General features: G+C 41.3%; 2 protein-coding genes across 2 annotated transcripts in view; one reads left to right on the top strand and one right to left on the bottom strand.

Moving 5' to 3' along the window:
- The window catches only part of LOC121201190 (transformation/transcription domain-associated protein), a 76,938-nt gene extending 61,072 nt beyond the window's left edge, over positions 1-15,866 (bottom strand). The window contains exons 1-23 of the mRNA XM_041066896.1: positions 15,845-15,866; positions 15,084-15,267; positions 14,186-14,235; positions 13,788-13,898; positions 13,311-13,415; positions 12,769-12,852; positions 12,224-12,280; positions 11,912-12,037; positions 11,593-11,670; positions 11,028-11,116; positions 10,352-10,448; positions 9,482-9,620; positions 8,554-8,632; positions 7,090-7,324; positions 6,646-6,982; positions 6,420-6,517; positions 6,043-6,237; positions 5,736-5,927; positions 5,476-5,641; positions 5,084-5,340; positions 4,498-4,698; positions 2,215-2,366; positions 245-444 (exon numbers count right to left, since the gene is read on the bottom strand). Of these exons, the coding sequence (XP_040922830.1) occupies positions 245-444; positions 2,215-2,366; positions 4,498-4,698; positions 5,084-5,340; positions 5,476-5,641; positions 5,736-5,927; positions 6,043-6,237; positions 6,420-6,517; positions 6,646-6,982; positions 7,090-7,324; positions 8,554-8,632; positions 9,482-9,620; positions 10,352-10,448; positions 11,028-11,116; positions 11,593-11,670; positions 11,912-12,037; positions 12,224-12,280; positions 12,769-12,852; positions 13,311-13,415; positions 13,788-13,898; positions 14,186-14,235; positions 15,084-15,183 (3,148 nt within the window). The 5' untranslated portion in view covers positions 15,184-15,267; positions 15,845-15,866. The remainder of the gene's footprint in view (positions 1-244; positions 445-2,214; positions 2,367-4,497; positions 4,699-5,083; positions 5,341-5,475; positions 5,642-5,735; positions 5,928-6,042; positions 6,238-6,419; positions 6,518-6,645; positions 6,983-7,089; positions 7,325-8,553; positions 8,633-9,481; positions 9,621-10,351; positions 10,449-11,027; positions 11,117-11,592; positions 11,671-11,911; positions 12,038-12,223; positions 12,281-12,768; positions 12,853-13,310; positions 13,416-13,787; positions 13,899-14,185; positions 14,236-15,083; positions 15,268-15,844) is intronic.
- A 5,093-nt stretch (positions 15,867-20,959) lies between these two features.
- On the top strand, positions 20,960-26,372 carry nptx2b (neuronal pentraxin IIb). The gene is made up of 5 exons (XM_041067344.1): positions 20,960-21,400; positions 21,967-22,186; positions 22,724-22,968; positions 23,071-23,250; positions 24,875-26,372. Exons 1-5 carry the CDS (start codon positions 20,960-20,962, stop codon positions 25,103-25,105), a joined length of 1,317 nt encoding a protein of 438 aa, XP_040923278.1. The 3' UTR covers positions 25,106-26,372.

Here is a 26,372-nt window from a genome sequence, read left to right as displayed (position 1 = left end):
ATGTTAATTTTAACATGGATCAAAAGATGTTACAGCTACACTTAATGTGTAACTTTTAAATTTAAGTTTCTCTCTCTGTTATGTTAAATACAAAATCAAAAGCCAGAATTTTAATAAAATCAGAGCAAGGTCAAAATTGGAAAGTGACTGATTTTCTTGTACAGCTGGGAATAAATGCCAACGCCAGGGCAAAACAGAAGGCTAATATTAGATGTAGAGAGTACGAAGAGCAGCAGTCCCTCACCACACTGCTGGGCCACAGCGACCATGGTATAATGGCGAATCAGGCTGGCTACGAAGGGCAGCGCACTGGGCCTCAAGTCCTTTATCACAGCAGACATGAATGCCCCAGTCAGGGCCTGTTCAAATGTTCTGCGGGCAGGCGTGTCTTGTGCTTTGTAGCGGTGAGAGATGATGACATTGGGGATCCACTTCTCAGTGAAACTAATGGGGGAGAAAAGCACACAGTGAATTTGAGGATTACATATTAATAAGGACAACATATTATCATGTGACGATAAGCACTGAACCTTTCTTTTAAAGCAAGACGCCCAAAAATCATGTAGTGGTTTGTGCCATTTGTGTAATATTTCAAAGTAAAAATCCATCTCCATTTTCTGTCTGCCGCCCAGAACATCTCTGATTGTTTTTGTCTTTAAATTTTCTCTGTCTTCTTAGTTCCTCATTCCTCTCTATTTCTCTGCCTCCCTCTTTGTCCCCTGTTGGTATTTTTGTTATTTACTGCAGCTGAAGGCAACTGGGCCGCGGTGTGATTGAGCAGCTGTTTTCTCCATGCTTGAGCTTGTGTTTTATAATGCCACACGCCAGGGGCAGACCTGATGGATCACTTCATTTCATTATTGCCATTTAAAAGACTGCTCTTTGGAGGAGGAAAGAGAAGACGTGGGTGGGTGGGTAGGGAGGGGACTGAGAGGAAAGGAAAGAGGCGAGGGAGGAACGTGGCGGGCGGAGAAAGTGGGGGGTGGCATGGTTGACAGAATGTCAGATCAATTGGCCTTCATTCATTCGGTGGCCTGCCACTTCAGCACTGCTCCGTTCTCACCAGTTGGCATTTCATGAATCGCTGTGTGTCTTTTTTCTCTCTAAACAGAGATGCTATATTTACAGTGACCAAATACGGAGGCAAAGAGAGACTGTGGGAAGAAAATGAAGGGAGGCAGAAAAAGAGAGGAGAGAAAAAAAAAGGAGACAAAATCCTTCAGGGGAGAGAGACACTGCAAATCGAGACATCTGACAAGAAGAGGCGGCAGCGTGGCCCCCCTGATCATAACTGACACACTTCATTATCCCCACAGAAATGTGCACACAGACGTATTCATGTGCATGTGTGTTAGTGCATAATGACAGGAGAGTGTAAGGGGCATGGTGTAGCGTAAACAGACAGGGGAAAGTCAATTAGCCCCTGCCCAGAGATCAATGATGGTAATGTGACTAACCCACCCGACAACCAGCCCCCCCACCCTTCCTGTTTGCCTGTTCATGTATGTGTCTCTGCCTCGCAGTGAAGCCTGCCAGAGGGTGGTGGGGGTGGGGGGGTGCCTGCCAGTGTGTAATTAGCAATTCCTGCTCTTGAGACAGAATTGATGAGGCAGTGTGTGTTGGGGAGAGTGGAGAAGACATGACGTGAGAGACTGAAAAGTAGGGCATGTCAGCAGGTGGGGGGGGGTCAGGGTTGGAGGTAGTGGGGAAGGGATGCAGAGGCAGTGTGGTGGGTGGGGTTGGGAGAGAACAGTGGAGGGGAGGGGTAAACTGTGCAGGGGGTAGAGATCAAGTTCAAGTTAAGTCAAGTACAGGTTAAAGAGGGGGATGATTGATCGGAGGCCTGGCTGGGTACACACCCAATGCCAAATGCACTGTCATTTTATCACTTCCTGCCATCTATGGAGACTTAAGTACCTATGGTAGTACTGATACAGCAACCCAAAACACATAACTGGTGAATATGTCCGGAATTTTATTATTGTACACAAAAATCTCCATTGAATGTTTGTAGATAAACACACCGTAAAGGACATTCCTTAAAATACATCTGACTATTTTTAAGTGGTTAAAAAACAATTTTAACATCTACAATCTAGTATTGAATAGTAGATTACCACTGAAATAAGAACCAATTGTAAATTAATGTTACAGTGACTGTAATATTTAGCCATATTTGCCACATTCAAAATCAAAGAAAGCATGTTTACTTACTTGGGATGAGACAGAAGCTGGTAAAGAGCGTGCTTGTTGTCATCCAGACTGGTCATGGCCACCAGGAAACACTTAATGACCTCCCAGGCCTGTCGTCTGTAGTAGGGTTCTGTGTTGGCACTCTTCAGACAGTCTAGAGCAGTCTCTATCGCCTTGGGAGGAATATAAAAACAAGTCTTTCCATTCTGAAATGACAAGTTTCCATGTTGCAAAATGCCAACATGGGAATTAAACTGCAATATACAGCTACATATCACGCATACATATATATACAGTATATATGTATACATGATTAATTTGCAAGAAGTAACACAGACGCCATCTGGCCAAGCAAAGGTCATTATGATTTCTACATTATGGGCTGACAAGCCTCAGCATCCAGGCACTTAAAAAGGGAGAAAACGAACTAATTAATGCCACTCAGAACAGAGGGGAGAAGATTAGGAGGATGCGAGAATAGAAAGAGGATGAGAGGAGAGATGAGGGCACCGCATAATTGAATTGTAGACCTGTCAGTGTATTAGGATATCAGGATATTTCTGCCAGGACTGAGACTCTGACGGGTATTCTGTTACAAGTACTTTCAGTGGTTTCAGAAAGTATTCTGACCCTGACATTTTTTTTACCCACTTTATTGTGTCACAGACTTAACTGTAAATTGATAAACATGACTTTTATTTTTCATACATCTACACTCAATAACTCGTAATGACAAAGTGAAAACAAGCCCCTTTGGCAGCAGTTACAGCTTTGAGTCTTCTAGGGTAAGTCTCTACAGATCTCTGGCAGATCCTCTCAAGCTCTGTCAGATGGGATGGGAAGCATATGTGAACTGCCATCTTCAGGTCTCCCCATTGATGTTCTATGGGGTTTAAATCTGGGCTTTTGGCTGAACCACTCAAGGACAATCTGACATGTCCCTAACGCCACTCCAGTGCTGTCTTGGCTGTATGCTTCAGGATCACTGTCATGATGAAAGTTGAACAACCACCCCAGTCTCAGGTCACATGCACTCTGGAGCGTGTGCTTTTCGAGCACCTCTCTGTATTTGGCTGCATTCATCCTTCCATCATCATGATTCACAGCTAGCCAGGTACTAGCCAGGTGATTTGACAGACCCAGTGTTTTGAGTTCTGTCCATAGAGTTCACTCAAGGAAGAGTCCTGCTGGTTCCAAACTTTCCATTCTTGAGGACACTGTGCTCCTGGGAACGCTCAAAGTTTCAGAAATGGTTTTATATCCTTGCCCTGATCTATGACTCACCACAATTTTATCATAGAAAACCACAACTTTGAGTGCCACAGAAAAGTCTGAATACTTTTGTAAATGACTGAAAAAACTGGCAACAGTAGATTTAATTTTAAATGGACACAATAAACCGTGCAAAAAATAAAGGGATCTGAATACTTTCTGAAGCCACTGTAGATATAAAAATGAAGTGTAACAAGAAAAGATTTTGAAAGTAAACTTTTCAGCAAACATAGCTTTCTACTTCAGCCTTTTAAGAATACTAACTTACAGGGGGATGTTTCTGAAGTGGTCAGGAAAAAACATAAAATTCAAGAGGAAAACGGGAATTGGAAAAGAGCTTGAAAGGCAAAAGAAGCAGAAGAAATTCAGAGATATGCAGCTTAAATCCACTCTCTGTGTTTTTACACGTTGTACAATCTTGACAAGATTCCAGTTATTCACATCACTGTTATTTGATATCTCTGTCTACCTTACAGCACTTTAAGCTGTGTCTCGCTCAATGTGCCAAGTAACCGTATGGCTGCATCACGAGCCTGCAAGAGATTCATGGGTGGGAGTGCAGCATGTGAGTGTGTGTGCTGCCTATGCTCATGATGATGGCAAGCACACAGATGGATAGCCAGAAAGAAGGAGCAGCCATTAGTGAAAGTAAATAATGCCGTCATGGTGGCCCGCACTAGATTGATGATTACTGACTGGGGATGAGGAGGAGAAACAGGAGATGAATTTAATTACCTGGAGGACACACACATCTCCTCAGTCACTCCCTCTCTCACACACACACATATAGCCCTGACAAAGATATATTGCCCTCTGTGGAGAACAATAATGAGGAATATCAAGCTCTTTTACGTTTAATTTGTTCTTTCTAAAACTGAAATACAAAGGCAAAAAAGGGGAGAGAGGGTCCTCAGTCTCATTCCAAGCAGTGTTACAGACTGAAATCGTGCCAAAACTTTCCTCTTCAGCGCTCTGCAAACAACTTTACAAAGTGGAGGACATGTCTCATGTCTCAACATCATCATATCTTACCTTCTCCATGGGTAGCTGTATGGATGCCTTGCAGTCAGTGAATTCGGCCTTGATGCTGGGCCCCTGGACCTCGGTCACCACATAATGCAGCCTCTGAGACTCCTTCAGCATCTTCCTGTTGCTGCCTCCGAACTTTCCCAACACCCGATAAGCGACATGGGAGATGCTCTCCGCTGGATTACGGAGGGTACGCCACAAGGCCTGGAGGGAGGAGATGAGAAGGAGAAAAAAAAGTGTGAAAGGAAGAAAGAAAAGGAGGTAAAGCTGGATTATGAGTACCTACAAGTTACTAGTAATACTGCTGGATAAGCAGCACTGCTCATATTTGGCTTGTGAGACAGTGATAATCTAAATGAATTAATGGGTGAAGGGACATGCACTGAATATTACAGACACGGGTCACCTTCCATAGTTCAGTAGTATTACAAAGACAAGAAACGTATTCTGGTTTAGTGAGCTGTATGCCACATCTTGACCACTAGAGGTGGGTTGATAACAGAATGTGCACTGCCAAAGAGCTCAGTAAGAATTGAATTGGGCTACACAATGATTGGACATGATGATGAGAACAATCCCTGACCCCGACCTGCATGAGCTCGGCCCTGACAGGCTGAATGTGGTCGTAGAGGAAGTCAGGCTGCAGGTTGTCCACACACAGCTCCAGGGTGCGAAGGCCCTGGCTCACCAGAGTCTGAGAGCCGTTGAGGGCTGATACCAGTGGATCCATTAGCATGGGCAAGTAAGGAAGTAAGGAGCTCAGCCGCACTGGCACCGTCAGACACAACTCCACAAACAGGTCCTTCATGTGTTGCTTGTGAAGGCCACTCTGCAGCATATTCAGACCTAGTCGGCGTGGAGAGAGAAGATTAGGGAAAAAAAGAAAGAATTACAGAGTGGCTCATGTACAATGGATTATAGTTTTTCACCTTTGTCAAATACAATTCACTGAAGCTTAAGAGAAATTATGTGAGGCTTTACCTTGCAGCAGGTTAGGCAGAAGAGGTAAGAACTCCTGGTAGAGTAGGTCATGGCTGCCTCCACCAATAGAGCGGAAGAGAGCCCGGAGAAGCAGGAAGTAGTTGTAGGGTTCCTTAGCTGACTGGGCCAGTTCCATAGAGCTGTTCACTATCTTGTGAAGGTGTGGCTGTGGAAAAAAAAAAGACAGTCATAGTAATGATTGCCTAAAATAAAGAAAAAAAAATCCTCACAAAAAAAAATACACAAAAACTTCTACTTACTTTAAGCATCTGCTCATTTTCAGCAGCAAACAGTGACACTGAGCCAAAGACTAGTTTGAAGAGCTTGAGGTAGAGGTTTGAGAGCTCGACATTCGAGCCCATCTCTGGCAGTCTTTCAAGAAGGTACTCCACTAGGATGGTAGCAAACAGAGCAGATGTTGACAGGTTGGCCAGGAACGAGTTTGCCACAATCTGGGAAACAACAGAGAACAAGATATGGAATTTGAGCATGAGACAAATTAAGAGTGAACACATCGTTACTCTACAAAACTAGAACATTTTCATTTATACGTGAGATAGCATGTACCTGTAGTGCATAGTTCTTGGAAATCCTCTCCACCATGTATGGCACAGTGGTCTGAAAAATCTCCTTGAATGTGAGGGGGTTCATCATGGTGAAGACCCCAGCAAAGTGCTCCAGGACCTCCTTCTCCTCCTTCATGCGTACAGTCTGACAGTTGGCCACCCTGATGTATGTCTGCTGGTTATTGGCAACCTGAACCTAATTAAGGGAAACATGGGAGTTGTTACGCCTGGCTGTTGGTGGATTTAAAACAGTTCTGTTTTTCAGAGACATGCCTTGCTGACTTCTGAATACTGGTCTGGGATTTTTATACAGGCTTGTTCCACCGCAAACTTCACTAAAAAAAAAAAAAAATACTGATGGTATAGTTAAGATCTTACCTGGTAGATGTCCAAGGCCTGCATGGCATATTTGACCAGCTTAATGTAGATTTGGGTCTCCTTTGGCTGAAGCTGCTTGTTAGGAATGAACTGAGCCTCTGGAGAAGGTTAAAAAAAAAGGGGGCAGGTCCAAATTTCATCAATCAATCATTGATACATAAGCACTGATATGCTGGACACCTAAAGTGTGGAATTATGGGTGTTGCAAAGATCTGTGTCCTCTCACCTCCTGGGGCCTTGCATGAGGTGATGCCCCAAGTAATCGTCTTCACTCCACACACCAGGGTCTTGACTAGGCTGCGGCAGTCAGACACCTGAAACGTCTGCTTGTCTTCCTTCTCACCAGGTCGGTCAAAGGGCGTCGCTGGCGGCGGAGGCACAGCAGCAACGGGCGTTGGAGGAGCAGGAGGTGGAATGGCAGGGGTGGTGGATGGAGTGGGTGTGGCTGGTACCCCAGGTAACGACCCCGGGTCGACCACACCCATCTCTGACTGGGGCTTGCACTTCTTGAAGATGGAGACAAGCTGGTAGCGAGCAATTGTGTGGAACTTCAGCACAAACACCTGATTTATAAGAGGAAGAGAGGAGTTAAAAATAACTCAACATTTGTTCTGTGTATATCAAATACACATCATACTGCATTTATTGATCCGAGCTCTGTGACTCCTACCTCCAGCATCCTCATCAGGATGTCCCGTCCATTGCCGTTCTCCTGCTCTGACTTTGAGCGGATGCAATCCACCAAGTTGAGCAGCAATTTGCAGGACATGGTTTGGATGTTACTGGGAAGTGACTCATCATCAATGTTTTTGGCAAAGAGCTGCACAGCCAGGGATAAATCTGTCAGGGGCAAGTTCTGTCGAACGTGGTGCACCAGGTCTGCCAGTGTGCTGTAGGCCAAAGGTCTGGAAAGAAAGAGACGCGCGTCACTGTGACATTTGGAGCAGAATAATAATCGTATTTCATGACTTAATGGTAGTGAAAGCTGAAAAGCCTGTGCTCCGGAGAACTGACACTTTCTAAAAAGGCAGAGAAAGTAGCAATCACAAAAGCTGAAGACAGCAAAATTTTTTTGAGAGATAGGGAAAGTAGCTGCAGATGCATCTGAGACTGGTTTATGGGTCATTCTCCTGCTACTAGTGGATGATATCAGAAATTAGTTCAAATCGCAAAATAATATCTGTGTATATTGAGCTAAAGAAATAAGATTATTATTTTCTCCAAATTCTTTATATATATATAAATATATATATATAATATATATATATATATATATATATATATATATATATATATATATATATATATATATATATATATATATATATATATATATACACACACACACACACACACACACACACACACACACACACACACATACACATACACACACACACACTTATGTGAATATAAGTTGCAAATCGTCTGTAAGGTTTCTTGGATGTGTGTGTCAGTACAATATTTCAACCCAATCCTGTGAAAAATAAGGAAGTGGCGAGGCTTAGAACACACACAAAGAGTCGCAAAATTATGATTAAATTTAGCTCCGAGGGCCAAACTTCATAAACTCATAACTGAAAAAGTATTTGAAGTAGAGCTATAGGATTTTTTTGCAAGGTCTCATGAATTTAATACATGTTTTACATGAATCTTTTTCGAGAGATTCCATGACATGAAATGGGAAATGCTCTGAATTCTGGGTGAGTTGGCATGGAATGACCCATGTGCGAAGGAGAAAGAGAAGGTGAGGTAATGAGTGACACTGATAGTCCTGCCAGGTCTCATCCAGCTGCCTTGTTTCCTATGTAGTACTAATGTGAAATGACAGCTATTTTGTTGATGAGGTGAGCTAGTTTGGCATCTAAAGAGGATTCAAGGAGGATTTCAACCTAAGTGAGGATGCGCGGGCAGCCTGCCCTCTGGAGACGCATGTGTACATGACAACTTGACAGTGTGGTCTGTGCTGCAGTGTTGCAGTTGCAGTCAGCTTTCCTGAGAATTTTGGCAGCGCTGAGAAGTGCCTGATTAATATGCTAGGACACTTAACATGCACCTGGCTGAGCAATCAACAACGGGGGGGGGGGGGGGTGCTGACTCCCAGGAGATCAAATGAACACAAGCAAAAACTCACCTAAGCGTCTCTCGAGCAGTGTAGCCAGAGCCGATCAGGATGGACTCGTCAAAAAGTTTGTCCATACAAGGGATAAACTCTGAAACACAACAAGATGCATTTCATGGCATGACTGAAAGATGCTATGTCTGTCCCAGAAAAAGAAGTTGAAAAAAACGGTTGGAAAAACTGAACAGGTGTGTGTACAAATGTGGCAATACCTATTGTTAGTACTAATTTTTTATTTCAGAATAATAGTAAACATACGTAAAATAAGATAAATATTTGAAAGCATTGATCGGATTATTATTAAATATAATAATAACCTGATCAATGCCCCTTTCCCTGCTGTGGCAGCAAGAGAATAACTGTCACACAAACAACGTATCATGGTCAAATAGTTTCCTCAGTTTTCTGCAACTCCACAACGTCAAATCTCTTGCCGAAAATGAGCCGACTCACTGAAAATAGTTTCAGCTACAGAAGCAGAAGTAACTCACAATATAATGCAGAAAATCACCCAAATGTGTATCGTTGTCTCGAGATTTCACTGATGGGTGGTTGAGCTTTCATTCCATTTCATTCAGCCTCACTTTTCTCCGCTTAGTCACCAAATCTAAATGAGGTTCTACAGCCGCAGTTTGACAGCTAATAAAAATGTTATTACAGAAGTGTGAAATGTGAAAAATGAAGTGTGACTTGGCAAGAAAATCTAGGCTGCTCGTGTTTTGACCAGGAAGACCACATTAAACTACAATTAGCCTTAAAGTTTTCTTCAGCTTTCACTGAGGGGAAAAAGACAGTGCTTAAAAAAAACATGATGCGTATTATGAAAAAAAAATACAAACCAGTAAAGAAAAAAATATTTCACCCAGCCTTTTCATTTTCCTGTTTCACACCTGTTCATATGCATTTGTGTATGTGTATGTGTGCGTGTGTGTATACATACGACTGCGTAGGTCAGTTGTGAGAATGTGTTTGGCAGCAATGAGCAGCTCCTTGCGGAGGTGAGCGGTCTCTGAGGGGCAGTTGGACAGCAGCTGCAGCATGCCCTTTACCATCTGCTGAGAGTATTTCCCTACCAGGTCCTGACAGGCCAGACACACAGACACACATAAAGCATATGTTTAAAAGCACAATTAATTAAAAAAAATTACTGTATATAAAGACAAGCTTATTTTCTCCACTAAAATTACCAATACTTCTTAACAAAAACTTCTACACCTCATTCTGAGCCAGGGTTCAATATCTTTTAGTGTAATTTAAATTTCATTGTCGAGGCACAGTTCACTAAATCCCACACTAATGGAATTCTTCTAGGTGAGTTAGAGGTTCTTTATATGGCATTATCAGTGTATTCTTTGAATGTTTGTGCCAATTGCAGGTTTTTATTTTATTATATTACACTGTCCCTGATAATGTGTGCGTGCACAGTCAGTACGGTAAGAGATAGCCTCAGAGGAAACTATGTGTGCCATTCATTCTTGTTCAGTATAAAAAAAACAAAGTAAATATAAAGTCTTAATTTAATTTTTCAAAGGGGCTCTTCTATCTTTATTCTTCCCAGTTTCGGTGTCTTCATATCGGTGAGCACAATATATTAAACTCTGCTTCCTGCCAATCACCTGACACCCACACGAAGAAGTGATAACCAGAAAACTATCTTTAATTCATTATATCTACATCTTTATATTCATGGGGTGTTTGCTAGTAGTTAATGTTAAACCAAGTTCAACTAGATTTTGTAAGGCAGGATAACTCGTTGAACCTATTCACTGTGCAGTGGTCAATGCAACATGCAGCCATCAAACAGGCGTACCTGGTAGATTCGAATGATGTAGGCAAGAAACGATAGCGTCTTGATCTGCGCTGCAATGAAGTCTGCATACAGCTCCTTGTTATAAAGCTTGTGCTGCCTGGAAAGGAAACAGCACAATTTACATACAAAAGCCATTCAGCCCCATCAAAGACGTTAATGATGTTGTATACCTGCAGTCGGTGGCAATTACACAGGTTGAAATTGTGCGTCTGCACATGGGAGTCAATTCTACATGGGTGGCTTGTTTGTTTGCATCACAGCTGTTACTGCACGTCAAAAAGAAATGCTCTCTATACCTGCCACACTCTGCTGAGGTATTATTTTTTTTCCAAATTAACTCTGCTCCATTTCCTTCTCGTTCAGAATGCTTAACACAACTCTCTTCCTACCCTGAGAGGTTTCACCTCCTGCTAAGCCAATTCCTACAATTTTAACTTCTCCAAATGGATTTTAACTCCGGCTTTGGCAGGCAAAGTGCCGAGCAGCACCACCAACAAACTTAGTGTGAGAGAGGAAGAGCCCAAAAAAAAAAATCAATTCTCTTAAACACGCTCAAACTCATTTCAAAGTGAAAATGTAATTTGTTAAAGGCACACTCAAACTCCTATCTCAGACACACTTACACAGCCCACATATATGAGTGTGTGCGGACACATGCAGACACACACACACTTACCTGGCTTGTGGAGACACCTGGAGCATGATGGTGTTCATGATGAGGGGCACAAATTCCGACACCACATTGTGAATGTTCAGCTTGTACAGCTGAGGGGACAGAGCAAACGCACAATTCCAGTTAATGAGAAACTAACCTCATTTACATACACACACACACGATCACAGCTGAAGGAGATCATCCTAAAACGCAATATTTTTCTATGTTATTTTTAGCACAAAATATGTTAGAACTTTCATGACTCCAATTAAACTGCAGATGAGTCAGTTCAGTAAGTGGTGTCAAAATCTTTGCAATACATGACAACTTAATTTCCACCTCCGAAAAGAAAGTGTATTTTACACTAAACCTTGTAATTCACAGTCATTTTTAGGTGTTTCCTCTGAATTTACACTTGCAAATTTCATACTTGTCCATTATTTTTTTTTAAAGCAAAAAGCAGATTTCCCATTGTGTAGTGATCCATTTAACTTGTTTCCTTTTTCCCATTATCAAACCACATCGCCAAAGGTCAATGTGGGAAAAGCTGGGTATATTTACAGAGGTCCAGGAGTGTTTCATTCACCTGATACATCAGGACCACTATGATAGGCAGCTCTGCCAGCACCTTGAGAGACAAAGACCCCCGAGGGATGATGGTGTGCTGGAGGCAAAAAGAAAAGGAGAAACATAATGAGAAGACTGTAATGACTGATTGAAGTTAGAGTGAGAAATACACCATTGCTGCAGTGAAGAACACATAAACAGGGTAATTTAAAGAAGTGGACTTATGGCCACAAGGTTGTTTGAGGTCTCTCCTGTGGGTGTTGCCACAACAGTGCACTACTACCATCCAGTGGTTATAGACAGTACTGGAAAAGAATGCAGTATGGAGTATAGCTTACTGTTCGTGTTTCGCTGTCTTCCCTCTCAGGTGCGGTCTTAACCAACACGGAGGTGATCATCCCCACCATTTCTGGGGAGGGAACTGTGTTCTCTGCTATCACCTGTGGGTTCTCAAAGTACCTGGCCTGGTGGGAATAGAGAGAATCGATGGTTAGAGGCAACAGAGAAAAACTGGGAATTTCATTAAAGGTAAGAAGAAAGAGACAGACGTGTTTGGAAAGGAAGGAAAGGATGATGGCAAGTTATTCAACGCCTCAAGCAAAAACTGGATCAAATCATGAAAAGCCACCTGCTGTGAAGGATGTACTTACAACAACTTTGGGAAGGTCTTTATAAATCTGCTTCACAAAGTCCAGAAAGTGATGAATCTGAATAGAGAGGATTATGGAAAACATGTTAATCCCAGACTGTCAAATAGTTGTTTTTTTTTTTTCAGAAAGAATGAGAGGAAACCCACCATTCTTTAATGTCTTACTTGTATTTGACCTGAATTGCCCCTGCTGTTTGTGATTCAGGTTTTGATCAACTTAAAAACTGTTACTTTTATTACTCATATTTTAATGGTTATTATTTGCTATAAGAAATTAGGTATTAGTCATTAATTAGGACAGTTTAACGATCAAGAGATCTCTGGAGGCACAGTAATATTAACAAATGTGTTTAGCTGTAAACACATTCAGTTGTACTGGACCAGAAAATGCTCTCTACGTTTGTATTCATCAGCACAAGGACAAAACACTCAGGGAACAAGCTGACTGATTTTTCAAATTGATGATAAGTCAGCTAAGAACTGCTTAAGCTGAGGACAGCCCTATCAAAATCACTTTCGAAATTATTTCACAACTCAAGAACTCACCTCCTGAGAGATTGGAGGGCGGAACTGTTTGTGCAGCTCAATAATAATGCGAAGGCATATCAGCACATTCTCCTCACTTTCAATCTGCAAAAAAACAAAAGGAAAGAATTGTTTGAAATGGCCGTGCAATAGCTTCTGTATGTGTTGAATACCTGCATGTATAACTCATTTTTCTTTTCCGCCTACGCTCATGGAGTTATAAATTCCAAACATCATCAGCAACTTTACCATTTTTGCATCCAGTGTATTTGTGTCACAGCAATGAAAACCACCCATTTAGACATACTGTGTACAAAGTCTACTAAAGAACAAAGCCATTACCGCCACAGGCAAAATTTTGCAGCATTTGGCAGGTCGCCAATATTAATCTTCCAGCACTTTGTGTGCATTTACTAAGCTCTGGAAACAGACTAGCTGTTAGAAAATAAGGCAAAATCAACCACTGAGAGTAAAACGATCCATACAGTTTTAAAGTTACCGAATGGTGCAAAACATTAAAATGGGTGTAACGTTATATTGTGAGAGAAGAAGAAGACTCATACCTCCAGGAAGCGAAACATCACAGACAGGATGTTCTTGGTGTGTGGACGAAGGTGTTCGTTTGTTGGGATGCGGTGAATGATTTCCAGCACCAGCTTTCTCAATTGCTGAACAAATGGATAACATTTTAAAGTGAATAATCCAGCCTCAAGTACACTTTTTATAAGATTCAGTGATGTTCACTCATTTCAGCAAATGTGTTGTGATGAAGTTCAGTGACTGATTTACCAGAATCACTTTCAACAACACTGATAGAAAGAGCATTAATTGTTTACTTTAATTCATAGGTGGGTATGTGAGATTTTAATTGTGACAAACTAGTTTGTGAATGCCTGATCATGCTATGTTATTAAACTAACCATAACCGTCTTATGGCTGCACTGCCTTGTGGGCTACAGAGACTTCTATTAGTACATAACTGATTATTTCTCCCTGAATAGATGCTGAACATTGATGTGCAGATCCCTTTAGCCTCATACCTGTGTAGGTTTTTCTTGAAGGAACTGCACCTCTCCATCCTGAAGAAACGTGAGGAAGCGAGGGATGATGTGTTCCAAGAAGGTGGAGTACTGAGGTGAAGATGTCACATTCTGAAATTGACAAGCCCACATGTTATGCTATGAAGCAACTCAGTATATCAGACACAGTAATGTTTCAAGGTAGTGAAACTTCTTCTCAACAATTTTATTTGCTGCTGTTTGCTTACTTCAATGCATCAGAAACATACAATATTTTTCTAGTTTCCACTAAAGAAAAACTTAAGAAAACCAAACTATTGGGGATCCATAAAAGCTCTTAGAAATCATTATAATCCATCAGCAGAGACAAAGAAAATGAATCCTTTCAATCACACACTGAGAACATTCATCAAACTCACCTCAAAGTTCTCGCTGACCTCCTGCATCATCTTCAGCTTAGTTTCATCAGCTGGAAGTTGAAGGACAGAGTGATACCATTAATTACAGCTGCTAATGATACAGTTTCGCTTTTCATGGCCGCCTCCATGTGCTCAGCAGGAACTCTCAGATCTTATCAGTTTTACTTTCAGCGTCCAGACTGATCAAAAGGTACATGAAGAAACACACTCACACCCAAACACGCTCACACAGACACACACTCTCCCAGACACTCGTACCTTTGGCTGGACTAAAGTATATCGCTCTCATCACACTGCTCATGCTGAGCACAGGTGCCTAACCTGAACCATCATTTATTCTGAGGACAAGTAGAAAAAAGTTCAAAGCAATGACAGGATGTGTGTTATAATTAACATGCATGATAAATGTATTCTTTGAATTTAATAACTTTAACTACTCCAAACAACAAATATTACAAAACTCTTTCTATTCTTGTGTAAATCCTTTTGGTCATTCTTACCTTAACTTTCTTACTACCCATAAAAATTGCTAAGTAATTAAACTTTTAATTTAAAGTAACTGATAAGTTCCATTTACACTAACCCATGAAAAGGAAAACCTCTAGACTTCAATTGCTGCAGACAAAGCACATCGTGTGTTGGTGCCAGAGTACTGTTGGAAAACACTTTCTGGGCTCACACCAAACCCATGAGAAAGTACGTTCATTTACTGACTCACATATACAGTAACAAATAATTTAAGAATGAAACCTGCATTTCATACTGAAAATGTGACTAAACACAAACAGACCTTTTATGACACTGTATAGGCCACCTTGTGTCATTTGTCAAACATCTGATATAGCTTCTGTCTAAATCACTCATGTCCAGCAAAACACTCTGACGTCTATGAGCTTACGTGTGTTGGTGTCAGTGAGCGCTGCCACAAACTGCAAGTACTTCTTCATGAGTGTGGTCTGGTCGACCACAGTGGGGCTCGGCGCAGGCACAAAGGCCATGGTGCCAGCTGGGACAGACTGGACTGCTGTGGGAAAGGGGGGCAGACAGCAGTCTGCACAAATCTCACTGTGATCTCATGAACACTGCAGAAATCAGAGCAAAGAACAGACGTAAAACAAATGAAGGAACGAATTTAATTTAAATTAAGACATTGAAGTTATATTTTCTCAACATTTAGGCATAAATCAGCGTTGTTCCATGAAAATGACTATTTGACAAACAAGCCGGTAAAAGATCCACAAACATGCCTCCTAGTGGGCGCACAATGATGACATCATCACAAGCATCAGCTAGCACAATATTTTCTATAGTATTTGTAAATTTAAAACTGGGTTTTCGGCGTCGAAATTAAAATCATTCTGTTATTAAGAAGCCCTACACGTTTATTCGTATGCCCAATAAGACACAAAAGTCACATATGATATTAATTCTGCAAAACACATTAGCAACCGCTTGCTAACAAGCTAGCTTTCCCAAAGAAAGAAAGCGCTCATGCATCCCTTCACATTAAACTCAGAAACAAAATAAACAGAAGCCACAGAGAGAAAACACCTTTTTAACTTTAAAAACTGCTCCAATGATACTCAAATGCAGGAAGAGCTGGAAAATATTTAATATTTCGCCAAAGTTTATGATAAAAGGCAAACCCTTTGCACTTACCCAGCTCCACAGACAGGAAGCTGCCGCTCTGTATCCGCCGCGCTCGCGCTGCTGCCCGCAGCCTGCAACCGGCAAAGATGAGTGATATCCCTCCGCGGATGGTTTATCATTTTTCACGATTAATGTATAAATACATTGTTTTATGTTGGGTTGACATAGATATAAGCAGAAAAACGATACAATCGTTGTTCACATTGATGAAAATAGATTATGTTGGTCAAAACATTTTATTCTAGTACCACCGGAAGGATACATAGTGAAAAACAGTAGCTATAAGACCATCGTTTTCGATGGTCTTCTTCCTCCACAGAGGTAAATGAGGGGGAAACTGCGCATGCTCGCTGGCGATAGTTGTCTCTGATAGAGGTGTACCTTTTAAATATAGGACAGGCAAAGCATTTAAACACATATTGCAATATTGTGTTGACTAAGTATATATCGTTCATAAATATTTTCTAAATTCTAAACTTCATTCGCAGTTTAGGCACGGGATTTACCCTAGGCAACCTTGTCTTGCCAAAATTACTATGCACTATAGCCTATAATCGTTAGTTCTGCAGTTGTAATGTTAATAGCATCAGTAGGTCACACTTTCTAATAAGCCAACAAGTCAGCAGTTATAAATGTCAGCAAGTTGTTAATGGATTTTTTAAAACAACAATCTATCAACTTTTACTTGTAAATGGCTGTAAGTTAATTCCAGGTGCACTGCAGTTCTTTTATAAAAGGTCAGAGGTCAGCTGGTTTAGAGGAGGGGGATTCCTACTGAATCAACATTGCAAGTGTTATCCTGGATGAGAATAAACACCATCCAGAGGGATATTTCACACCCTGGCGAGCCAAAATATCTCTGTGATAATGACTATAAATAAAGTGAAGCTGAGGAATTATGAAGGATGGAATAACACCTGAACAAAGTTTATATCTTCAAACTGTTGCATTACTTAGTGTGTTTTGTTTTTACCACAAGATGGCAGCGCTCTGAAGGTGACAGTGGGACTGTAAACACTCCATGTTCTGAATTTCTCAGTGCTCAAAGTCAAAGAAGAATAATTCCAACCCTTTATGAATAATAAAACAGCAGGAACTACTTTTCCTTTCTTGAAATGAACCAAGGTGAGACCTTGAGATCAACTTGAACTAAAAGGATAGAACTTGACATGAAGCATTGCAAACATTGCACTTCCACATTATTTTCCTATCTAATGCCTGTTATAGACCTGTGTGTTTTTGAGGAGAACTAAATATATGAACCTGGCCTGAGATCCTGATCTTCAGGGCTTTTTTTTAATAACTGAGAATTTCATAAGATTGGGACAGTGCTAGAGGAAAGATGTGCAACATTTAGTAGAGGTGAGCCAGGAGTTCTGGAGTTGGGGAATATTGTGTTGGGGGGGTTGGTCATTTTGTTAGAATATTTTGGGATATTTCTTTTGTTTTCAGATGCCCAAAAATATAGACTTTTCAGTGGCTGTTTTGGTTTGCATTCATCTTCTGAACCACTGTTTTCCTCTTCTCTTTTGCACTGAGTGGGCCTCTCTTCTTTGGAAAAAATTTGGAAATAATGAAGTCTGGATGAAAGTCATTCTTTATCTTGCCTAATCTATCAAACCTGCCTCTTGTCCACATGCTTTACTAATGGGTTTTAATTTATGATTCTCTCCTTCACAGCCTCCTCCGTCCATAGAATGAACCCACTGGCAAAAGACTGCAGAATGAGATATTCCTTTCAGTGAATGTCACATGTAATGTAAGAGGTGATTTGACATATAATGTGGCATTCTCATTCTCTTTTGCACTCTCTGTTCCCTAAGTAATAATGATCTGCTAAAAGATGTTTGTCTCAGGCTTATTGCACTGTCCTGTTCATTTCATTAGTGTTTTTTTCTTTTTCTTTTTTTTTTTTTTTGTCGGGGGCTTTATCCTGAGAGGGGAGAGTGGATGACACACACTAGTTCCGCGGCTTTCCAAACCCACTCATCTGTCCATTAGATTTGTGTTTTTTCAGTCCACTGTTGTGGCTGCTGATGCCCTCATGATGAAGCCGGATCGCCACTGCATTATTTCTCATATAGAAAGAAGTGCACTTTCCTTGAGACTGAGTCTGAATCATCAACAATGAACCCTGAGCATGTATTCTTGCATTCAAAGCTCCCATACACACACTCTTTTTACCCATATGCACTCCTGAGGTCTGCAAAATAAGAGGGCATGTTGTCTGAGAACCAGGCAAATGTGAATATGGTTGTTATTTTTTAAATTTCATGCTGACAGTATTGAATCTAGGGTAATCAAAGTTGATTTTTTCCATTTCCAGGAGCTGTTTTTAATCAGCGGGAGTTTATCTTGGACTGACATGAAGCTTTTGTCTTTGTCACCTGGTAACCAGAATATAGGTGTGATGTCAAAGTAAAATATTCTCCCTTTAACAGAGGGAGGCAGAGGCTGTCACTCATGATGGTAATTGGTTTGCAGAGGCTTAACAAATCTACCACAAACCCTGTGCACAGCAAACTGAAGGTGTTGATGGTTACTCACTGCTGTCAGACCTTGATTCTTTCTTTCTTTCTTTCTTTTTCTTTTTTCCTTCTCGCAACATCCAAAATCTAAAGAAATACACATTTGTCGCGTGTTTTTAAAAATGTATTTAATCACGTTTATGCGTTAAAATGAAAATGTGGAAAGTATTGCATTGCCTTGAAACCATGAACCCAAACACCATTCATCAGTGAAATCTGCCACGTTCTTAAAGGTTTCATTTTGCTCAATTTAATTTGCTTTGAAATGCACTAAAACTAACAACAGTGGAAAGTAAATAAGTTGATTTACAAAAGGACTGTAAGGAGAATATTGCACTTTTTACTCCACTTCATTTTGATATTTTTCGAGATTTTTTTTCATTGCATTTTTGGCCTCTATTGGACACTGAAGAGGCAGACAGGAAATGAGGGCAGAGAGAGAGAGGAGGGGGTATGACATCTAACCAAGGCCTCAGGCCAGATTCAGACCGTGGACATTGACAGATATATCATCAGTTTCAGGTGAAGCGGTACGGTAACACTTTACTTTACGTCTCCTTTATTAACAATAAAAGCAACTGTTAATGTACAGTATTCATCAGCAATTATAACGTCTCCTATGAAAACATACTTTATATAATAACTGTGTTTTACTACATTGTCATTCATTACTTACTTACTAAGTTCAAACACCAGCCTTTACTGGGTGTAGTTGTTAACAAATACATAAATGAACACTTGTCTCTGATTACAACTACACAACAGAGCATGATGAACAATTTATTGATTATTTATAGACTCCATTTGCATGAAAAATAGGGGGACTAAAATAAAGTATTGCAACAGACTTGCAGGTGACAAGCTTATAAAATACATCACATTACTGAAGCTTAAAACAGAGGTTGCCAGCATTTTTGTCTTATGACCCTTCATGAACCAGCTGTGTCTGATTTCAGCTTTTTGTCATATGTCAGAGGTCTGTGAGTTTTACACTGCAGAGTGATTTCTGGGCCCAAAGATGTACAATTGTCTAATATTTCACAAAAAACAGTGGCAAGGATGAGGGATTTTTTTTTAAACGAACACAAGTTTGTGGAGCCAAACTTAGTTTTTTCTTCTTTCTGACCTTTAGGCACATCACTGAAGGTGGCCCAGCCCCTGGGTTTGGAACCACTGAACTAAACTACCTTAACAATATTGTTTTCGTATTAGTACTTTAGCATAAGAAAAGACTCTAAATAATTGTTCTACCACTGACAAATTAAACCACAAATGATGTTCCTTTGATGAATTTTATATGAATGGATTTTAGATAAAGGGGTGTTCTTTCAGCGAGAGCAGAATGTTCAGTGTGGGCACATTGATTGGCTGACAGCTCCTCTAATTTACAGGAAGTGAGAAGAACCTGAATAAAGGCTTTCAATTTCAAATGGTACAAACTGACCCAACCTGACACATGTTGGAAATATTTCATTGACATGAGTCAGACATGACAGTTTGCTGATATGACCCACTGAGTTAGTCTGAAACTGCCAGAAAGATTTGTTGCCTTTTAAAAAGCAACAACTTTGCATCTAATCACTCAAATGACAGTGTTATTTTAGTGACCTGTCCTTATTTGATTTATTTAGAACAAATACAAAATCCTACAACTGACTCCCTTTCGAAGATGGCTGCCCAAAATTGAACAATGTGTACTCAAACAGCTTCTACTTCATCATCCCCCCTAAGCACAGTGGTATGTCTTGCAGTCTGCACCCCAGGCTTTATTGACCTTTCACAGGCAGGTAGGCAGCTGTTGCTAATTGCTCACCACCACATCCTGTTTCTTCACTCACTGCTCGGCTCATTGCAGAGACTCACTTGCATGTAGAATGATTTGTCATGTTTTTGACGACTGGCAAAACTAAAGCCTCCGTATCTCAGCATCACTCTCTCTATTCAGAACTGTGTTAGAGTAAATATCACTTCACTAGTCTTATGGGCTGATTATGTTCTCTATTTCTTGTTAACCTATGATCCAGGAACTGTACTATATAGTGCTACCACGTCAGAACAAACAGAATCGATGGTGATCACACCTTTCCACTCCTTGTGGCACCACCATCATCGGCTAAATTGTTGTGAGACAATCAGCTCCTCGCAGTCTCAATTAACTTTCCAAAAAAATAAGTAAAGACCCAGCTGGTCGGTTACGTCAGCCTACTACAACCAATCCAGGAGCTTTCAGAGACACCTTTTTTGGTAATCCTCTTTCCTTAGAGGAGCTATCCGATCGGCTCCACACTGTGCGCTCTGCCTGTGCCAGGAATAGTCCCTTTAACACAGGCAGCCACATTAACCAGGCTTACAGTGACCGACTCAGCCCTCATCGGATTTTCTGCTCAGAATTTTCTTGATTTTGCTACTTAGGTATGGCCCTGCTTTGTAGAAATAGTTATACGTGATGTTTTTGTTTTGTTTTTATGGGTAGACCTATTTAGTGCACACTTTTACGCACCAAACTTCAGACTGGGTTTAGTTAGAGAGTGTTAAGGGATTAGTGTCTGGCTTTTCACTTTTCCCTTGACTTCCCAGAACAGTAAACGCCGCCGTTATGTCCTCACTTTTGTACGGATTGTTATGTTTTTGTGCGCTGGGCTCCGGTCAGCTAGCGAGCGGCCAGGCGGACGATGGAAAGAGGTACATCTGCCGAGCTATACCCCTCAGCGGCGATGCCAGTTGCCCTGTGACGTTGTTGCCCGAGCTTAACGCCGGGAGCCAAGAAGAGGAGCTCAGAAACACTGTCATGCAGCTGCGAGAGACAATTTTACAGCAGAAAGAAACGATTTCCAAACAGCTCGGCACCATCAACGAGCTGACCACCAAGCTGTCCCTGTGCGCCTCAGCCACCGACGATAGGAAGTACGACAAGGGGGGTTCCTGGGGCAAAGAAAAGCAGAACACAATGGGGGATGTTCCCAGAGATCCTAATGACACCATTGACAGTCTTGGAAAAACCATGCAAGGGCTAAAGGACCGGCTGGAGAACCTCGAGGTATCACCCTGTGCCAAAGCGATGCGTAAAACCACATTTTGATTAAGATTAGGACACACTGTAGATTCAGAACTCAGCAAGAGAATAGCACTTATGAGAATCGTATAAATGTATGTTTGTATGGCGGAGATCAAACGCAGGTATCTGTGGGAAAGAGATTAATTATCTAAGTGGACAACCTGGAACTTCCTGTTACGCAGGGCCGATTATGCCTGTTTATTTCCTACCTTATTACCTACAGTGTGTTAAAAAGCTTGTACAGTATCTTCCTCACAGTCCTAAAACGACTGGCTCACAATATGAACATTATAGGTCACTCAGAATGTGTCAGAATTTTTGCTGAACGTGATTTAAAAGCAACAAACGGGAATGTTTTTCTCTCTAACTTCCACTGATGGGAAAACCCTGAAAGTATATTTATAGTCCTGTAATTCACTCATACAGAAGAATCACAACTTGTTTAATGATGATGTAAGTCATCACTTGTAGTTCTCAGGAGGCTCATCGTTGTCTCTGATTATCTCCGGGCACTTCCTGCTCATAATGTCCTGTCCATCCTTCCTTAGCAACAGCAAATGCGGGCCAACATATCCGGCGCTTCATTCCCCAGCGAGCTGCGCGACCTGCTGCAGCGTCGGCTGGGGGAGCTGGAGAAACAGCTCCTGAAGAAAGTCAGCAACCTGGAGGAGGAGAAGAGCCTGCTGTCTAACGCCACAGCCGCCTACAGGCTGAAGACGGAGAGCACGCTGAACGCCCTGGTGGAGAGGATCAGTGAGCTCGAGAAAGGTACAGGAAAACACAAGGTGTCTGTTCATCCAGCAAGATGAAGCATTGTTTTGAGATTAGGGAAGTCACTGTGAATTGGAGAAAGGAATAGGTTTGGGTGACATACAGCAAACATAACACATTAGTGGAGAGGATGAGTAAACTGGAGAATGGGTACATGATGCCAATGAAGCATCCAACCTGATTTTTCCTGTAATACACTAATGGAGAGGAGGCAGAGGAAGGCACTCAGGGTTATAAAGAAGTTGAGAGGCTCTGATGAATCAGAGATGGTGAAATAAAAGTGAGAGACATGAACGTTTTTTACATAAAAAGGGACCTTTTGCTGAGGCTGTTTTAAACCATGACTGTCTGTGTATTAAACTAAATGTGTAGGGGGCTGCTTTTCTTTCTTCACTTTCAGTCCCAGGCAGAGATTAACAAGTTATAAAAAAAAAAAAGACATAACCTCATGAGACACCTCTCACCTCTCCCTCCCTCTCCCTGTCTCCTCTCTCTCTCTCTCTCTCTCTTTTCTCCCTACCTGTCTCATTACAGGGGGAGGAGACTTCAAGTCCCCAGAGCAGTTTAAGCTGTCCCTCCCCCAGCGGACCAACTACCTGTATGGCCGCATTACCAAGAGCCTGCCAGAGATGTACGCCTTCACTCTCTGCATGTGGATCAAGTCTAGTGCCAGTCCTGGCATAGGCACACCCTTCTCATACGGGGTGCCGGGCCAAGCGAATGAAATTGTGCTGATTGAATGGGGCAATAACCCAATAGAACTTCTCATCAATGACAAGGCAAGTGGTCTCTGGTTTCTTAACTCCCTTGGTCTCTGTGCAATTTGTGTCCCAAAATGAAAAGCCAAAGCCACAACTGAGTGCAATGTATTGTTACCGTAGGTCGCCCAGTTGCCTTTAGAGGTACGTGATGGAAGGTGGCACCACATCTGCATCTCCTGGACCACACGGGATGGCCAATGGGAGGCTTACCAAAATGGACAGAAGCTGGGAAGCGGTGACAACCTGGCAGCCTGGCACCCCATCAAACCTGGCGGGGTCATCATCCTGGGACAGGAGCAGGTAAGGAAGTGTGGTTGTAGACCCTGAAGTGTCAGAGAAAAATATCTGACACATCCCTGTGTCTTCAGATTCAGTCCATACTCTGTCGTGGTCAAAGAGAGCAGCTACTTACCTGGAATTACATCACCAGTGACTTCTCTTCTTTATAAAGTGACATGAATATTATTATTATTATTATTATTTTAAATAGAACAGACAGCGAAACACATTCACAATGTGCCATGAACTCTTTAGAGCACACAAGTTACAACACTTCAAAGACCAATGTCAAGTAGTTCTGCTAGTAAGCAGTGTGTTACTTATGACGCACCTTTGCAAACTGCAGATGGAAACAAGAAAAGCAACAGTAATGAGATGGTGGCAGGTTATCGTGACAAAACAATTAACAAGGCAACAGTAAACCAGTCCCTGCGCACAGATGCTGTGGTCTCCCTCTGGCCCAATCAGTGCATTATTAAAAAATGTGAGAATGGAGGAATGAGATGCATCCGTCTGTGCAAATACAGTCAGCAGTGTTTGAAACTATTCTTATCAGGGGATATTTTGTAGCTACATGCTTGACAGCAAAGTGTGAAAAGCAGAATCCAGCAAATTTGCATTTAAAAGTATGTGTTTTTAGCTAGAGTCAGATTGCCATGATATTTGGCACAGACATTCATACTCCCCTCAGGATGAAATGTAATAACTTTGCTGATTCCCATAACTGTTCATCTTTTCATCTTCAGGTCAACGTTTTTATTTGCTTTATTATCTGCAAAGCTAATCCCATTCCCATCAGCCTCAGCTGCGCTTTGTGTTTAGTGCACCTGCTAAACATAGCCATGTTACCATAACCTTTACCTCAAAGCACCTCTGTGCATACGTTCAGCCTCACAGGGCAGCGAGCCAGCCTGTAGACTCTTAGTCTTGTTAGCACAGTAAAACAAGACAAATTGGAAGGGAACAAAGTTCTTCAGATGATGCTATGAAGGATCACTTCATGCATACTGCATCCTGCATATCAACAGTATACATTAATAGAGTTGTAATATATACTGTAAGCCTGTGGAATGAGATCATAGTTCAGACAGATCATTAGTAGATACACATGCATTGTAGTGGCCTCTTTGGCCTTCTTAATATCATTCTGAAAATGATAAAACATCATTTTCAGAAGTTTAATCAAAATCCAATCAGTGGCTTACAAGGGATTTAATGTGTATATGTATTTAATATGTGGCACAGTTTTAGGGGCTTCAACAGAGACCAGACATGAAAAATTAAGTTTAGAAATTGTTTTAATTATTTATATTTTTCAAATTTCATTTTATTCAATTAAATTTTAATTATAGTTTAAGTATTTCTATATCCCAGCATGAAGGTCTATCAAATTATTGTTATTATTAGTTCAGTCCCATACTGGACTGAACCTTAGTTCAGCTCAATGGTAGCTACTGTGTGTACAGCCCAGACCAGACTAGAACAAGGCAAAAACACACATTAAACCCTAAGAGTCTAATGACTAGTCTATCCATGGTCCCACAGACAACAACCTCCTCCACCTCAGAAAGATAATTACCTCTGATAATGGTGTTGTTGTTGATGGTGCTTTAAATGTACATCCTCCCGTTTATGGCCCTTACAGGACGTGGTGGGTGGGCGCTTTGATGCCGGACAGGCCTTCGTGGGCGAGCTGAGTCAGGTGAACATTTGGGACCGTGTTCTGAAGCCGGTCGAGATCCAGTCAATGGCCAACTGCAGCTCTTACATCCCAGGGAATGTGGTCTCCTGGTTAGCGAGCAACGTTGAGGTTTTTGGAAGGGGAGCCTTCAAACGGCCTCTGGAGATGTGTCAGGAGCGGCTGCCCAATGCTTAAAAACTACTTGTGTGATTCACTTTTGTTTAACTGGTGTTTTCATCCGTTCAGATTTTTTTATTTTATTGTCTGCTCCAACCGTCAGGCAGTTTATGGACTTTCTGTTATACATGAATGTGTAACAGTGTCGTTTTACCTGCTTTGCATAGAGATATATTTAGGATTTGTGAACAGACAGGATCTCTCAAAATCAAATGCTTGTACTCACATGACATTTGTGAACATTTTTACAATCGGATCTGTGGTAACGCACCAAAGTGCAAATTGCTATGCGGAGGCTGAATGGTGGCTATCAGAGAGTTACATGCCATTTCTTTCCCTACCATGATTAAGGTACTTTCAAGCTTCAGTACACCCACCATAGCAAAAAGGTCCCCTCAGGTATTACTGCTAACACCAACCCTGACGTCCCTCTACACTTGAAAGCTGTGAAGTAATGAAAATCCACTCTAGTCCGGTGCAGACGCACGCATGTATTGCTACTACTACAAATACATTGAGGACCAGACTAGCTGACGGTTTGGCTTCAACATGTGAACTGGCGTTGCGTGCTGTGTGGGAGGAAAGATTAAAGGTCTGGCCAATGTTATGTCTCTTCCTTAACCAGGGAATGGGCTTAGAGCCAACATCAATCAGACCTCTGATCCTGACATGTTCAGTCATTTGAATGTAACCGGAAAAATACTATTTGGCACTTTATCTGTTGTGTGGTAATGGCTGGTACTGAAGCTGGAGCATGTGTGCAATAGACTTAATCCTCTGGTAGAAATACTACTGCTGATTTAATTTTTCGGCTTATGTACAAGTTAGCGAAAATGTTACCTTACTAGGAAGCTTTATTCTTCGCATGTGTAACTGATACCAGTGATACTAGTGAGTCTATCACAGTGCTTTTTTTCCCTGCCTTTTCCATTTGAACAAAACTTTGTTTAAAATGGAGAATCGTGTTAAAAATATATTCAGAGCATCAATGTTGTGATATATTTTTATCTGTGATGATGTTGTTGCAGTGGATATTGAGACACAGCATTCAACAAAAGAATATGACAGATTAGACCCATCAAACCCCTCACACATGTATTTTGAATGTACATGTTGTACATTAATCATTTGTATGTGTAGTGTAATTTTCCATTGTTTAGTGTCTCAGTCCAGAACGATATCAGTTTTTTTTATGTAATCTGTTTTCAGCAGCATTGTCCACTTTTTGTCTTGTGGCCTTTTAATGGAAACATAAGTGCCATTTAATGTTTTCTAAGTGTTGAAA

This window comes from Toxotes jaculatrix, chromosome 21 (genome assembly GCF_017976425.1).
Source record: "Toxotes jaculatrix isolate fToxJac2 chromosome 21, fToxJac2.pri, whole genome shotgun sequence".
NCBI lineage: Eukaryota > Metazoa > Chordata > Actinopteri > Toxotidae > Toxotes > Toxotes jaculatrix.
This window is presented reverse-complemented; position numbering and strand designations above follow the sequence as displayed.